Source organism: Nomascus leucogenys, chromosome 22a (assembly GCF_006542625.1).
Source record: "Nomascus leucogenys isolate Asia chromosome 22a, Asia_NLE_v1, whole genome shotgun sequence".
Classification (NCBI taxonomy): Eukaryota; Metazoa; Chordata; class Mammalia; order Primates; family Hylobatidae; genus Nomascus; species Nomascus leucogenys.
In genome coordinates, this window is record NC_044402.1 from 131,682,992 (window position 1) to 131,697,986 (window position 14,995).

Genomic DNA, 14,995 nt, shown 5'->3' on the forward strand with positions numbered 1-14,995 from the left:
TGACATAACTCTGTTATTTTTAAATTGTATTTTTTACTTTTTTAATTTGCTAGTCACACTTCATTAAATTGATTTTATTATGCAGTGGAAAGTCACAACTCACTTTTTGAGAAACACTCCTGTAGCTTTCAGTGTACTAATTTATGTTGAAGGCCTTTTACGGGGTGAAGTCTCAAATATTGGGGATACTTTTGAGAATCACCAAGTAAACACATAGAGCCTGGATCAAAGTTTTCTCGTAAGGAGAGCACCAGACAGATGTAACAGCACTCAATTCTTGAGTCACTCAGAGCTGTGTTGTGTTTCTTGGCCAGCAAGTGAGTGTAGGCAGTAAGTCATGAAGGAGTCTAGTAGCAAGGTAAGAAGCAGAAAGACTTCAGCAGACACATTTGGAAAACATAGCTACTTAGTGTATGGACAGTTGTATATCTTTTATAATAATTAACAGCATCACTTTATTATAGTATACTATGTTCATATACTATGTTCATATAATGGTGATTCTGAGTACCACTAAATATTGTTTATAATCCATTTTTTATAATGATGTGGAAATATGTAATTCTTTTAAGATTTTCATCTAAAATCGTTTAAAATTCTTAAGTTTGTATTGCTTAAGAGGTTTAAATAATTGGCTTCCTAGATTGACTAAAGAAGCAAGATTAAAATAATTCAATTTCTAAATAAACATAATGCTGCAATAACCAGATAACATTATATCTTTAAATTATCTCTTTCAGAACGATGTCCCAGGAATGTTAGCTTATAGCCTTAAGCTCTGCATGTCTTTAATGCAGAATAAACAGTTTCGGAATAAAGTACTAAGAGTTCTAGTTAAAATCTACATGAACTTGGAGAAACCTGATTTCATCAATGTTTGTCAGGTAATGACATTACATTATGTTTCATTACATTGCTCCATGCTGTACTGTGCTATGTTATACCACTTCACATTTTATTACTTCATATTACTATAGTGGCTTTATGCATGTATCTCAGCTGATCTTCACAGCAGCCCTGTGAAAATCAGGTATGTGCTTTATATTCCTTTTTATTAATAAGAAACTAAATCTCACAACACTAAAAAGCTATTTTGTTGCAACACATTCTTTCTATATATTCTTTTTTCATTTTGAAAATAATCCAATAATTTAAGGAAATTTTTAGAAATAACGAAGGTTTTTTAAAAAGCTAGAAGAAAAGAGTAAAACAGTACCTATGCTGTACTATGTCATTCTAAAGAGAATTCCAAGTGTATAAATTATATATAGTTTCATTACCCATACACACCAAAACATTTGGGTATCTTTTATCTCTTTCTATATATAAATTTTCTTACACATCAAAAAAAATTCAGATGGTACAGAAAATATATAAAATGAAAAGTAAGGCTTCTCCTTCCCATCATTTGGGCTTTTTCCCAAAGGTAAGACATAGATGTTTTTCCCTACTTATTTGCACATGTGGATCTACTGCATTCTTTTAATGACTATATTGTATTTTATTGATTGGAGGTGTGCATGGGTTTACTTTTTAACAATTGATATATTGTATACATTTTTTGTATTCTGCTCAGGGCATAGCATTTTATTGCACATTTTGTTGTTTCTTCATTATAATGTGCTCCTGTGTATTTTAATCCTCTAGACTTTAAAAATTTAGATTAAAACACTGTTTTTTACAATCCCTTTTAAAGCAAGTTTGAAACAAAATACTGGAAGAAAAAATACCCATGTTTGAATCACCCAAAGTCAACTTACTATTCTAACTTGATTTTTTACATCACCCAAAGTCAATTTAGTATTTAATAATGTATTTCCTTTCAGTTTTCTCTACATAGGTTTTTGGAGTTTTGTTGTTTCTAAATATTTTTCATAGTTTTTTTTTAAACTCACATGAAAAATAGTAGTTCCCTGCCCTCTTCCTGTCTGTATTTCAGTTTTATTCCTTAGAGGCAATTTTATTTCTTTCAGCTGTTTTATTCCTTATCTTTTTATTATTTTTAAAAACTTTATTGTTCATTTTAAAAATAATATCTTTTTGAGCAGATAATATGTTCATGTGATTTAAAATTCAAAAAGAATTATGGGATATACAATGAAGTCTTCCTATTACGTGGCTCCAGCTACCAAGTTATTTTCTCTGTGGATAAACAGTATTAATTGTATATAGTCTTTAACATTTTTCCATGTTCTAACTCTTCATAGAGTCCTCTTACTTGATTGTTGTAATCATTCAGTGTATATACTTTGCCTTACTTAATCATTCCCCTATTGTTGACCACTTATTTTGTTTCTATTATTTCGTGTTCTTAATTTATAATAACTTTGATTAATGTGTTTATTTTGAAGTTGCTTGCTGCCTAAGGGAACAAGAAAATTTAAATTGAGTTTTTAAAAGAAAAATTCTAACTTTGTTGGATAATTTTGTTAAAACAATGGCAGATCATAAGAGTAGTAAGAGAAATGCTTCAAAATGGTGATTTTAATGTCTCTTGTCCTGGCCCAATACAACACAATGTTTGTTAAATGAATGAGTAACTTCCATAACATATGGTTAAGGCAGAAAATACAAATTAAGGAGCACTTAGGTATAAGTTACAGATAAGATTTAAGGAAGCCAAGATTCATTCAACAACCAGCGTTGAATACTGCTGATTACTAGGCACAGCATTAAGAGTCATAAATATAATTTGTATGGATTTTTTTATGGAAGACAGATGCCATGCTTAGAAAAATTTCATCTAGTGCTGGATTTAGAAATAGAGTGCTAGACTGGATAGTCTGCCCTAGTTTGCCTGTGCTTATATTTTGAGGTTTTCTATAATGCTGATTTTGTCTCCTTAAGTACCTTGTAGATGAAGTTTTTAATTATTAAGTAATTGTTCTTTATCTCCATTTCAGTGCTTAATTTTCTTAGATGATCCTCAGGCTGTGAGTGATATCTTAGAAAAACTGGTAAAGGAAGACAACCTCCTGATGGCATATCAGATTTGTTTTGATTTGTATGAAAGTGCTAGCCAGCAGTTTTTGTCATCTGTAATCCAGAATCTTCGAACTGTTGGCACCCCTATTGCTTCTGTGCCTGGATCCACGAATACGGGTACTGTTCCGGGATCAGAGAAAGACAGGTATAAGTACCTTTTTCTACATCAAAACTAATTGAATAATCTTTATTTCATTTTGGGGACAGGTAGAATATTTATAGGAAGCATATTCTAAGAATAAATAAATTTTGCCACTAGCTTTCATAGATTTTAAAGTCTTATTAGGCTATTGCTCTGTTTTGTGCTGTGCTGGGAGTAGTAAGGAAAACCGAAGAAATTGACCCTTCTGGAAAGAAATAGAAGCGATTATCTCGTAGGGAGAGCCTGCCAGACAACATGTGTACTATTTAATCAAGTAAATTTAAAAACTCAGGTGGGATAGTTCGGGGCTTCTTTTTAGATACTTGGGTTAGATATATCTGGGTGAGATATTTAGAAAGTAAGGAACATTCTCAGCTTTTTGTGCTTTTATTAGAACTAAATACACAAATTTCTGTAGTATTAGAAATTTGCATTCTGTACAAATTGATATGGTATTAAAATTTTATTTTTCTGTATTTTACACGTTTAGATCACTTACTAAAAACATTTGTGTGTCTTAGTTGTGTCTGTTTATGCCGGCAGCCCCCTAGCCTGCTCTTTCACTGGATATCTGTGTCTGAGAAATGTGGGACTTTCTCTTTCACTTAAGCACTCAGAGGCCATTGTAGGGTTATTAATTGGCCTAATTTCAGTATTGTTGTGTCTCAGGGAATAGGGAGTCCCAAGGAGAGGGAGAGAGATGGGGGAATGACCGGTGTGTGGAGCAGTCAGAACACACACATTTATTGATTGAGTTTGCTGTTTTATATGGGTGTGGTTCATGGTGTCCCAAAACAACTACAATGGTAACATCAAAGATCACTGATGACAGATTACCGTAACAAATATAATGATAATTAAAAAGTTTTAAATATTGCAAGGATAACTAAAATGTAACACAAGGACAAAGTGATCACATACTATTGGGAAAGTGGCTCCAATAGACTTCCTTGAAGGGCAGTAAAACAAAGGTATGCCTATATTTTTCTTTATATCACTACCTCTTTCCTTATTACTAAAACTATGCTAAGTCTTGCAATCAGGTATTGTAAGACCTACAATTTTGATTCTTTTTTCTTTTTCAAGATTCTTTGGGCTATTGTAGATTTTTTGCATTATATAAGTCTGAGTGTTCTGATTGGGATTGTATTGAATATCTTCAACTTGGGGCACATCAAAATCCTGATAATATTGAATCCTGTAATCCAGGAATATGGTGATCTTTTTCATTTACTTAGGTTTTTTTTTTTTTGAGATGGAGTCTCGCTCTGTTGCCCAGGCTGGAGTGCAGTGGCGCAATCTCGGCTCACTGCAAGCTCCGCCTCCTGGGTTCACGCCATTCCCCTGCCTCAGCCTCTCCGAGTAGCTGGGACTACAGGCGCCCGCCACCACGCCCGGCTAATTTTTTGTATTTTTTTAGTAGAGATGGGGTTTCACCGTGGTCTCGATCTCCTGACCTCATGATCCGCCCGCCTCGGCCTCCCAAAGTGCTGGGATTACAAGCGTGAGCCACTGCGCCTGGCCTACTTAGGTTTTTTATTTTTTTTCTCAGTAGTGTTTTGTAGATTCAGTGCAGAGGTTTTACACATCTTTTCTTAAATTAATTTTCTTATATCCCTAAGTATAATTTGTTTTTGATGCTGTTGTGAAGTGGTATTTTTAAATTTCTATTTTTTTTGTTGGTAGTGTATAGAAATATAATTTTTATATACTAACATTGAATCCTATGACCTTGATAAAATCATTTATAGCTTTATAAATGATTTTTTTAAGTAAATATTTTAAAGTAGATCCTTTTATAGAATTTTCTTTATTGGCATCTTGGTCATCTGCAGTTAGAGACCATTTTACTCCTTCCTTTGTAATCTTTATACCTTTTCTCTCTCTTTTTCTTCTATATTGGCTAGGATTCCCAATACATTATAGGAGTGATAAGAGGCAGCATCTTTAATTTTCTCTCAATCTTAGGGGGATAGAATTTATTTATTTATTTTCGAGACAGAGTCTCAGTCTTGTCACCTAGTCTGTAGTACAGTGGGACGATCTCAGCTCACTGCATCCTCCACCTCCTGACTTCGAGCAATTCTCCTGCCTCAGCCTCCTGAGTAGCTGGGACTACAGGTGCAGGCCACCATGCCCGGCTAATTTTTATATTGTTAGTAGAAACGGAGTTTTACCATATTGGCCAGGCTGGTCTCGAACTCCTGACCTCAGGTGATCTGCTTGCCTCAGCCTCCCAAACTTCTGGTATTACAGGTGTGAGCCACTGCACCTGGCCTATTTATTTATTTTTGATTTAACAAGTTTTCTTTCTTCTCGCCTTCTCCTTTTCTTAAGGCTTATGTGTGGTGGTTACAAGTTCCTTCTGAGTTAATCTTCATTTCGGAAATTATTTTTTTCTCTTTTATTTCTGATTTTCTCTAGTTCTATCATGTTACTTTCTGAGTTTTTGTAATTCTAATATGTAATAGTCGTATATTTTATGTAATTTTCCTAATTTCTCTTACTTGTTTTGAAATAACTTTTTTCTAATATTTTATGAGATTTTACTTTGATGCTTTTCTGTAGCTTATTTTTACTGAAATTAGTTTTTCTAAACTTTTCCAAAGGAGGCTTGTTTATGATAGTTTTTCCAATTTTACTGCCCTCTAGTATTTCCTCTTCTGTTGCATTTATGGAGTACTATACAAAATAATGGCTTTTGTTTTGGGATCTCCTGGCTCTGTTTCCTTTCTCCATTGCCCAGGCTAGGGTGCAGTGGTGTGATCATAGCTCACTGCAACCTCGAACTCCTAGGCTCAAGCAGTCTTCCTGCTTCAGCCTCCAGAGTAGCTGGGACTACAGGCACACACCACTATACCTGGTTCATTATTTAAATTTTTTTGTGGAGACAAGGGTCTCATTTTGTTGCCCAGGCTTATTGGTACCTTCTTTATCTTTGTCCCTGCCTTTTTAATTTGGATTCTCTGCCCAGCATTTTTTCCTCAATATGGTGCTTTGACCTACAAGGGGGTGTTGGCTGATTAGATTTAAGAGTACTTGGGGTCCCAGCCCCTTCTTTTCAAGCCCATTTTGTAGCTGGTGGTGATTTTGCTTTACCTGACTGTGTTTTGTGAATGAAGGAGATATGTTGTCACCTGTTCTTGTTGTATTTGTTGTCCATGGTTTTTTTTTGTTTTTTTTTTTTTTGTTTTGGAGACAGAGTCTGGCTCTGTCCCCCAGGCTGGAGTACAGTGGCACCATCTCGGCTCACTGCAAGCTCTGCCTCCCAGGTTCACACCATTCTCCTGCCTCAGCCTCCCGAGTAGCTGGGACTACAGGTGCCCGCCACCACGCCCTGCTAATTTTTTTGTATTTTTAGTAGAGACAGGGTTTCACTATGTTGGCCAGGATGGTCTCGAACTCCTGACCTCGTGATCTGCCCACCTCGGCCTCCCAAAGTGCTAGGATTACAGGCATGAGCCGCCGCGCCTGGCCTGTTGTCCATGGTTTTGCTAACCTAGTTGCTTTGTATGTTTTTTATTATTTGGAGGAAATTTAATAACTGGATTGCCTCCATCTTAGAGATGTGTAGAATTTTTTATTTCTTAATGGTAATACTTAAGTAAACATTATTTTCTTGCAAAATATTCAATTTGGACATGGTTCAGATCTGTGGTATAAACAAATCATACTTCTCTTCAGAAAAAATTATTGATTGTTGGTTCTTTTCATTTCAGTGACTCAATGGAAACAGAAGAAAAGACAGGCAGTGCATTTGTAGGAAAGACACCAGAAGCCGTGAGTGTGCTTTTTTTTTTTTCCTTTGAGACAGGGTCTTGATCTGTCACCCAGGCTAGAATGCAGTGGCGCAATCTCGGCTCACTACAACCTCTGCCTCCCAGGCTCCAGCTATCCTCCCACCTTAGCCTCCGAAGTAAGTAGCTGGGATTGCAGGCATGCACCACCACGCCTGGCTAATTTTTGTATTTTTTGTAGAGACAGGGTTCGCTGTATTGCCCAGGCTGGTCATGAACTCCTGAGCTCAAGCAGTCCGTTTGCCTTGGCCTCCCAGAGTGCTGGGATTACAGGCATGAGCCACCGGGCCGAGCCTCTGCCCAGCGAGTGCACTTTTTGAAGTTGAGATTGTTACTTAATAAATATTTCCACAGGATATCGTAAATTCTTTCAAGTACATATCTATACATGCTTTTATTAAAGTTTACTGTTAAGTTTGATACCAAAGTCATTTTATAAAAATGAATTTTCTGTAAAGATTAAAGTTTTAAAAATTGATCCCAAAAAAGACATTTAGAAGAGATCAAATCCTTAGATCCTTACTTCAGGCAGAAGTTATTTCTGTCTGAAATAACTTCAAATTACCTGTCACAGGGTGAAAAAAAGGTATGGTCTCTAGCAAATGGCAACATATATGGGAGGGAGGTTAATTGTTTTTGTTGTTTTTAATGTTTGTGGCGTATTGGAAGGGTAGGGTAAATATTACAGTGGTGGTCTGTTGGACTGTTGGTTCCTGATGCTCAGGTCTGTAAACTTCAGCTGTTCTTCACCTGGTTGGAAAGTTGCATTGGTGGCATGGTAGTTCATAAGAGCAAGGCTGGGCGCTGTGGTTCATGCATGTAATCCCAGAACTTTGGGAGGCCAAGGTGGGTGGATCACCTGAGGTCAGGAGTTCAAAACTAGCCTGGCCAGCATGGCAAAACCCCGTCTCTACTAAAAATACTAAAAATACAAAAATTAGCTGAGCGTGGTGGCATGCGCCTTTAATCCCAGGTACTCAGGAGAATTGCTTGAGCTTGGGAAGTAGAGGTTGCAGTGAGCCAAGATCGCACCGCTGCACCCCAGCTGGGGCAACAGAGAGAAACTCTGCCTCAAAAAAAAAAAATCATATATATATGTTGATTAAAGGTATTTTCAGTTTTCTCAGTTTCAAGTAGGAAGTTTCTCAACGAAAATATAAATTGACTCATTTAATAAAAAGTAATTTTCCTGCGTGTCATCAGTAATTATTCTTTCCCAGTTTTTTTTAAATATTTAAATATTTTATATTGAAAGCTAGCTGGGGATGAATTGTATTCTTCCATCAAGCTAGTATCATATCTCAGTAGCATCTAATAAAGAAATAAATAAATTCTCCTTTCTCTTAAAATGGACTATTTGAATTTCACTGGTTTAGGACTGATGAAATAAAATTGGGTTACTGGATTATAGTAATACCGTTTATGAGTTTTCATTTTTTTTTGTTTGTTTTGGCAGAGTCCAGAGCCTAAGGACCAGACTTTGAAAATGATTAAAATTTTAAGTGGTGAAATGGCTATTGAGTTACATCTGCAGTTCTTAATACGAAACAATAATACAGACCTCATGATTCTAAAAAACACAAAGGTAAGAAATTCATCAATAATAGATGGTTTTTAAAAATATTTAGTTATTTGTTGAATATAAGTAATTATATTATTTCTTGTTGGATACTTTCTTTATTTTATTTCCAATTAAGGAAAAAGTATTTAAGTTTTGAAAAAATAGCAATCAATGATCCTCTTGGAGTTGTTGGAAAGGAAGAAAATGAGCAATGATTGAGCTCCTGTTTTTATGCTTGTCTCTTATTGGGGAGCTTAGTTAACTCATTTTTCATTTTTAATGTATACATGGAGCAGTTAGACAAATAGCACAATCAGAATATTAAGATAGGCTCTTGAGCCGCTTGCTTCAGCATGCTCCAACTCTGTGGAGTGTACTTTCAATAAATCTGTGCTTTTCTTTTATTACAAAAAAAAGAATACTAATATAGGTTGTTTATGTTTCTGTATTTCCCAATGAACTATGATCTCCTTGAGAGCAGCGATTCTTACCTTGTTGCAACATTTGTTGAGATATTGATCTTAACAGTTATTAATACCGATTTCAGTTTTTTTAGCAAGTAATATATTTGATTCAAAATATTTTAATATAAAAAGATGTATAACATGACAAATCTTCCTTCTCTCTCTTATTTATCCAATACCCCTTCGCAAAGTCATTTTTTATAGCCATATATTATTGAATGATTAAACAGTTGTTTGATTAAAGCATGTGTAATAATGCTCTTTGAAACTTTTAATACAGTTTTTGCAAGTGGCAAAAAATATACAGAATCATATAGTCTCCATTCATGACAATTTAAAACTAGTCTTTGTAACATAGTCTCATTAAAAATAAACAAAGTTTGACCAGGCACGGTGGCTTACGCCTGTAATCCCAGCACTCTGGGAGACCGAGGCAGGCGGATCACCTGAGGTCAGGAGTTCAAGACCAGTTTGGCCGACATGGTGAAACCCCGTCTCTACTTAAAATACAAAAATTAGCCGGGCATGATGGTACATGCCTGTAATCCCAGATACTCGCGAGACTGAGGCAGGAGAATCGCTTGAACCCAGGAGGCGGAGGCTGCAGTGAGCTGAGATCGTACCACTGCACTCCAGCCTGGGCAACCAAGCAACACTCTGTCTCAAAAACTAAAAATAAACAAAATTATTTGTTAACTGTCAGAGGTGCAGCACTGCTCCTCGGTTATCTCAACACCTTGGAGACCTTGGGCAAGATGGAGAAGAGAAAAAGCAAGTTTAATTAAACCAAAGAATAGAAAATCTGCTGTCTAAATTCCCCACCTAAAATCTGTCGTTGAGCTCTGTTAAAACTGCAAATAAAACTTTGACTTGCTTGTTTGTATAAACTAGCTATTTAATCTTTATAAAAGAAATACCCAAGATCCATATTTTAAATCTCAGTTCAGTTTGTTCATGCTTTTACCACAAAATAGAACCTCTGACTGTGTGTGTGAGGGTGTGCATATATGAATGCTTTGCCAGTGATGAAACAATTCTGTATTTGTTGTTGCAGGATGCAGTACGGAATTCTGTATGTCATACAGCAACCGTTATAGCAAACTCTTTTATGCACTGTGGGACAACCAGTGACCAGTTTCTTAGGTAAATATGCTTGTTGATTTCCACTTTGGTTCAAAATCTTTTTTTTTTTTTTTTGAGGCCGTCTTACTCTGTGGCCCAGGCCAGAGGGCAGTGACGTGATCTCGGCTCACTGCAACTTCCATCTCCTGGGTTCAAGCGATTCTCCCGCCTTAGCCTCCCAAGTAGCTGGGATTATAGGCGCATGCCACTATGCCCACCTAATTTTTGTATTTTTAGTAGAGACAGGCTTTTGCCATGTTGGCCAGGCTGGTCTTGAACTCCCGACTTCAGGTGATCCACCCACCTCAGTCTCCCAAAGTGCTGGGATTACAGACGTGAGCCACCGCACCGGCCTAAAATCGTTTTTAATAGACACTGGTAACATTGTTGTAGAGATGTTGAGGACTTTCCTTGTTAACCAGTCCTTAATTCTAAATTATATTTTTGCTATTTTATGTATTTTTTGTTGTGTATTTCTACTTGTTTTAAGGTAAAATTAATTCCTTTTATTACTTGGCTTGATGATAGGCTCTCCGAAGGAAATATATTAAGCTCTAAAATTTTACATAATTTTGTTTTTATTTATAGTAGAATTACGTATCGTGCATTTTAAAAATCCTTAAAATACTAAGAACAACTTAAGAGTTAAAATAGAATCAGTAGTAACTTGAGATCCACAAAGTAATTTGGAAGGGTTCAAGGTAAAATTTTAATGCTTTTAACCTTAGTGTTAAAAAGCTTTAAGGAATTCATTTGTTTTAATACTAATTAAAATATATCATCTTTTTTTACAGAGATAACTTGGAATGGTTGGCCAGAGCCACTAACTGGGCAAAATTTACTGCTACAGCCAGTTTGGGTGTAATTCATAAGGTAATATATATTGGTCAGTGTATACAGGCATCAGAAAAGAAGTAATTTTTCTGGGGTTAAGAAAAAATAAAAGTTTATTATAATTCATTAACAAGTACACTTTGTTAAGTCAGGTAAGTCATTTTGTAGAGAAGGCTAAAGTAAATAAGATACTAAAGTATTTATATGTGTGTTTGTTTTTAATAAAAAGTGGAAATTTGTTTCTATGAAGACGTCTAAGCCATTGAAAGGATAAATTGAAATGTTATTTGCACAGTCTGAGATGGATTTGGGCAAATGTTATAAAACAAAGGGAAAAAATTGAAGCATTTGTGATTTTTTTTTTTTCTAACCAGAGTGTAACTGGGTCTCTTAAAGGCTTGTCCTCTTGTTTGAGTGATACAGTTATATGAGAGAGAGCCCCACTACCTCCTTCTCTCTTAGCAAGGGAACATTCTGGGGAAAAGGCAGTAATCATAGAAAACATTGTCTTTTTTCTTACTTTCTCTTTTTGACATCTTTGTCATGACTTACCTTTACAGGGTCATGAAAAAGAAGCATTACAGTTAATGGCAACATACCTTCCCAAGGATACTTCTCCAGGATCAGCCTATCAGGAAGGTGGAGGTCTCTATGCACTAGGTCTTATTCATGCCAATCATGGTGGTGATATAATTGACTATTTGCTTAATCAGCTTAAGAACGCCAGCAATGATGTAAGTATTAAAATGGAAAACTAAATTTCCAAAACTCAAGAATCCAGGATAACATATTTGCCAAATTATTTTAGTGACTGGAGATTTTGTAGAATTTGGGAATACCCAAAACAACTGTTATCTTGGATTTTTTTTTAAGGTAATTTCATTTCCTTCTTGATAAGCTAAAATTGTGTTTCTCGCTCCTTTAAACCCTGCGTGTATTTGTAAAACATGTTGTATTCCCACACTTTCGTCTTAAAATGTTACAACTACAAGTGACCTTAGTTACCATCTAGTCTAGGCCCTAACATTTTACTGGAAATTAAAGCCTAAAGAAATTGCAGTCTCAGAAGTTAGAATCCTTGCTTGTTTGATCTTTGATAATTGTTTAAAATGTAAATCTTTTGGAAAGGCTAAGTAGCCCTGTTCTTATTTTAAGGAACCTTAAAATGTAATTTTAGACTAACTTCTATATTGGAGTGAGGGCCATCAGGAGAGTAGTTAAGTGAGCCAGGAAACCTTGCCCTCATGCATAAGTTAAAAGATTGAAGCCAATAGGATGATCTGTCTCAATTAATAAGCCCCTTAACCACAAATCGTGTGTGCAAGTACACACATTTTTACCTTATTTCCCCTGGTCTCAGGTAAAAACTTTCTTATCAGATAGGGTTTATGGTTACAAAAAAAAAGCAATAGACAGCATCAAAAACCATTTCTAACTAACTTGAATAAGAAGTTTATTGGAAATAGCTTATCTAATTAATAGAAAGGCTGTCATGAACTAGTTCTCACAAAGGTTAAAGAGCCAGAGCAACACCACAGATGCTAGATAACAGGAACTAATGAAATAGCCTTTTCAGGACCCTAACTTCAGGATGAATGAACTTGAAACATTTTTGGCCATTGGGTTATTCCACTTAAGAAAGATAAAAATTCCAAGGAGCATTGTATTGCTATGGCTTGGGTCACACTTTGGCTAGGGGAAGGTGGGAGATTCTTAAATGACAGTCCCACCAAGACCCTAACCACTGGGGGGGAGTATTACCAAAGGAATGTTGGGATGCTGTCACCAATAGAAGGATGCTGTGCATTCAGAAATGACAGATGACCACTAAAGTTTCCTCTTTCAAATGTATATATTTCAGAGGTACTCTGATGTCATTTTCAACCACTTTCTTCACAACCATGTTCCATCAGATACCTTTTTCTACTCTGTCTTTAGCCTCTCACTCTGTACTGCCTCCTTTCCCTCAACCCATGAACATATTCAGGTCTCATCTATCCTAAACAAAATTCTTTTCTTGACATCTCCCTCTTAGTTGTTAAGTCTTTTTCCTCCCCTTCTCATGTAAACCTACTGAAAGAGAGTTGTCCTCTAAGCCCACTTTGTTTTCTCACGTTCATTTCTCAACTCACTATTTTTAATTTATTATGATTATTTTTTGAGACAGTTTCTTGCTGTGTTACCCAGCTAGAGTGCAGTGGCACGATCATGGCTCACTGCAGCTTCAGCTTCCTGGGCTCAAGCCATTTTCCCACCTCAGCCTCCCGAGTAGCTGGGATCACAGGCATGCACCACCACGCCCAGCTAATTTATGTTTATTTTTTTTGTATAGACCGAGTCTCCCTATGTTGCCCAGGCTGGTCTCAAACTTCTGGGCTCAAGTGATCTTCCCATGTCAGCCTCCTAAAGTGCTGGGATTACAAGCATGAGCCACCAATCCAGCCTCAGCTCACTATTTTTTGGCATCAGCAAATATCATTCTATTAAAAATGAAATTGCTGGGCTGGACACGGTGGCTCACACCTGTAATCCCAGAACTTTGGGAGGCCAAGGTGGGTGGATCACCTGAGGTCAGGAGTTCCAGACCAGCCTGGCCAACATGGTGAAACCCCATCTCTACTAAAAATACAAAAATTAGGTGGGCGTGGCAGCAGCCACGTGTAATCCCAGCTATTCGAGAGGCTAAGGCAGGAGAATCACTTGAACCCAGGAGGCGGAGGTTGCAGTGAGCCCAGATCACGCCATTGCACTCCAGCCTAGGTGACAAGAGCGAAACTACGTCTCAAACAAAAACTGAAATTGCTGAGTTTATCACTGACCTTTTGATTATCACATCCTTTGATCATTCTTACTGAGCCAACCTCTGCATGTTTAATGTGAAACTATATTTTGAAATTAGAATAAAAACTTGTATGTTAAGTACAGTGTACCAAATCAGTGGAATCTATGTTTTTTCCTTAGATCGTTAGACACGGTGGCAGTCTGGGCCTTGGTTTGGCAGCCATGGGAACTGCACGTCAAGATGTTTATGATTTGCTAAAAACAAACCTTTATCAGGATGATGCAGTGACAGGTAAACATTTCTTCCTAAAGCTAACAAACTTAAGTATTAATTAATGTAAATGTAATTACATTAGTTTCTACCTATATTTTGTAGCCTCTTAAAATTCCAATGGATTTCTGTACTTGAAGAGGAAGTGAATTTTGTTCCATTTGTCAAAGTTATCTTTTAAAACAAGTTTTGTAATATATAGGCTTTCTAAAATGATATATCCTGTGTATCCACTTGCATAACTGACTTTTGCAAATAGGAATTTATTAGAGTGACCTACTTACTCCATACTGCTTGGCGATAATGTAGAAAAAATGTTATCTAAATGTCTCCTTTGAAATCACTGTAGGATTTGATGGTACATTCTGTCAAGGTTTAAAAGGAAAACAACCCTAAATGTATGAATGTGCAAACCCTAAATGTATGAATGTGCTTCCACATAAGGTATCCTTTTTACCAGATGGTTTAAAAAAATGCTGTCAGAAGCTAATGGTTTTTCTGATAGTTTATGCAAAAAAAGTGCTACTCTCAGTTGGATGTTTTATTGACTTTAAAAACATAACTCTTTGTTAACATTTTACTCATTACTTGCTAGGGGAAGCAGCTGGCCTGGCCCTAGGTTTGGTTATGTTGGGCTCTAAAAATGCTCAGGCTATTGAGGACATGGTTGGTTATGCACAAGAAACTCAACATGAGAAGATTCTGCGTGGTCTTGCAGTTGGCATTGCTTTAGTAATGTATGGGAGGATGGAAGAGGCTGATGCTCTCATTGAATCTCTCTGTCGTGACAAGGTGAGATCACATACATCTCTCACTGCCCATTTATCTCCAGCATGTAAAAAACACTTAACTTCACTGGAAATTAACTCTGTTCCCATCAGAACATGTAGGTACATTTATTCATAAAACTTCTGGCAATGTATATGAAGCCTAATAGAATTTAAGAAAGAAAAGCACTGATTAGAAAAGGTACATGGGAGTAATTTGAGGATTTTAAATTTTACCATAGCTTCAGATTGGTGATACTCATAAGCAGAT

The 14,995-nt window shown here is 36.3% G+C and overlaps 1 protein-coding gene across 1 annotated transcript in view; it reads left to right on the forward strand.

The window, feature by feature from the left end:
• The window catches only part of PSMD1 (proteasome 26S subunit, non-ATPase 1), a 114,435-nt gene that overhangs the window by 12,709 nt on the left and 86,731 nt on the right, over positions 1–14,995 (forward strand). The window contains exons 6-14 of the mRNA XM_003274736.4: positions 741–884; positions 2,904–3,130; positions 6,847–6,907; positions 8,381–8,509; positions 10,004–10,092; positions 10,866–10,944; positions 11,466–11,639; positions 13,867–13,978; positions 14,553–14,749. Of these exons, the coding sequence (XP_003274784.1) occupies positions 741–884; positions 2,904–3,130; positions 6,847–6,907; positions 8,381–8,509; positions 10,004–10,092; positions 10,866–10,944; positions 11,466–11,639; positions 13,867–13,978; positions 14,553–14,749 (1,212 nt within the window). The remainder of the gene's footprint in view (positions 1–740; positions 885–2,903; positions 3,131–6,846; positions 6,908–8,380; positions 8,510–10,003; positions 10,093–10,865; positions 10,945–11,465; positions 11,640–13,866; positions 13,979–14,552; positions 14,750–14,995) is intronic.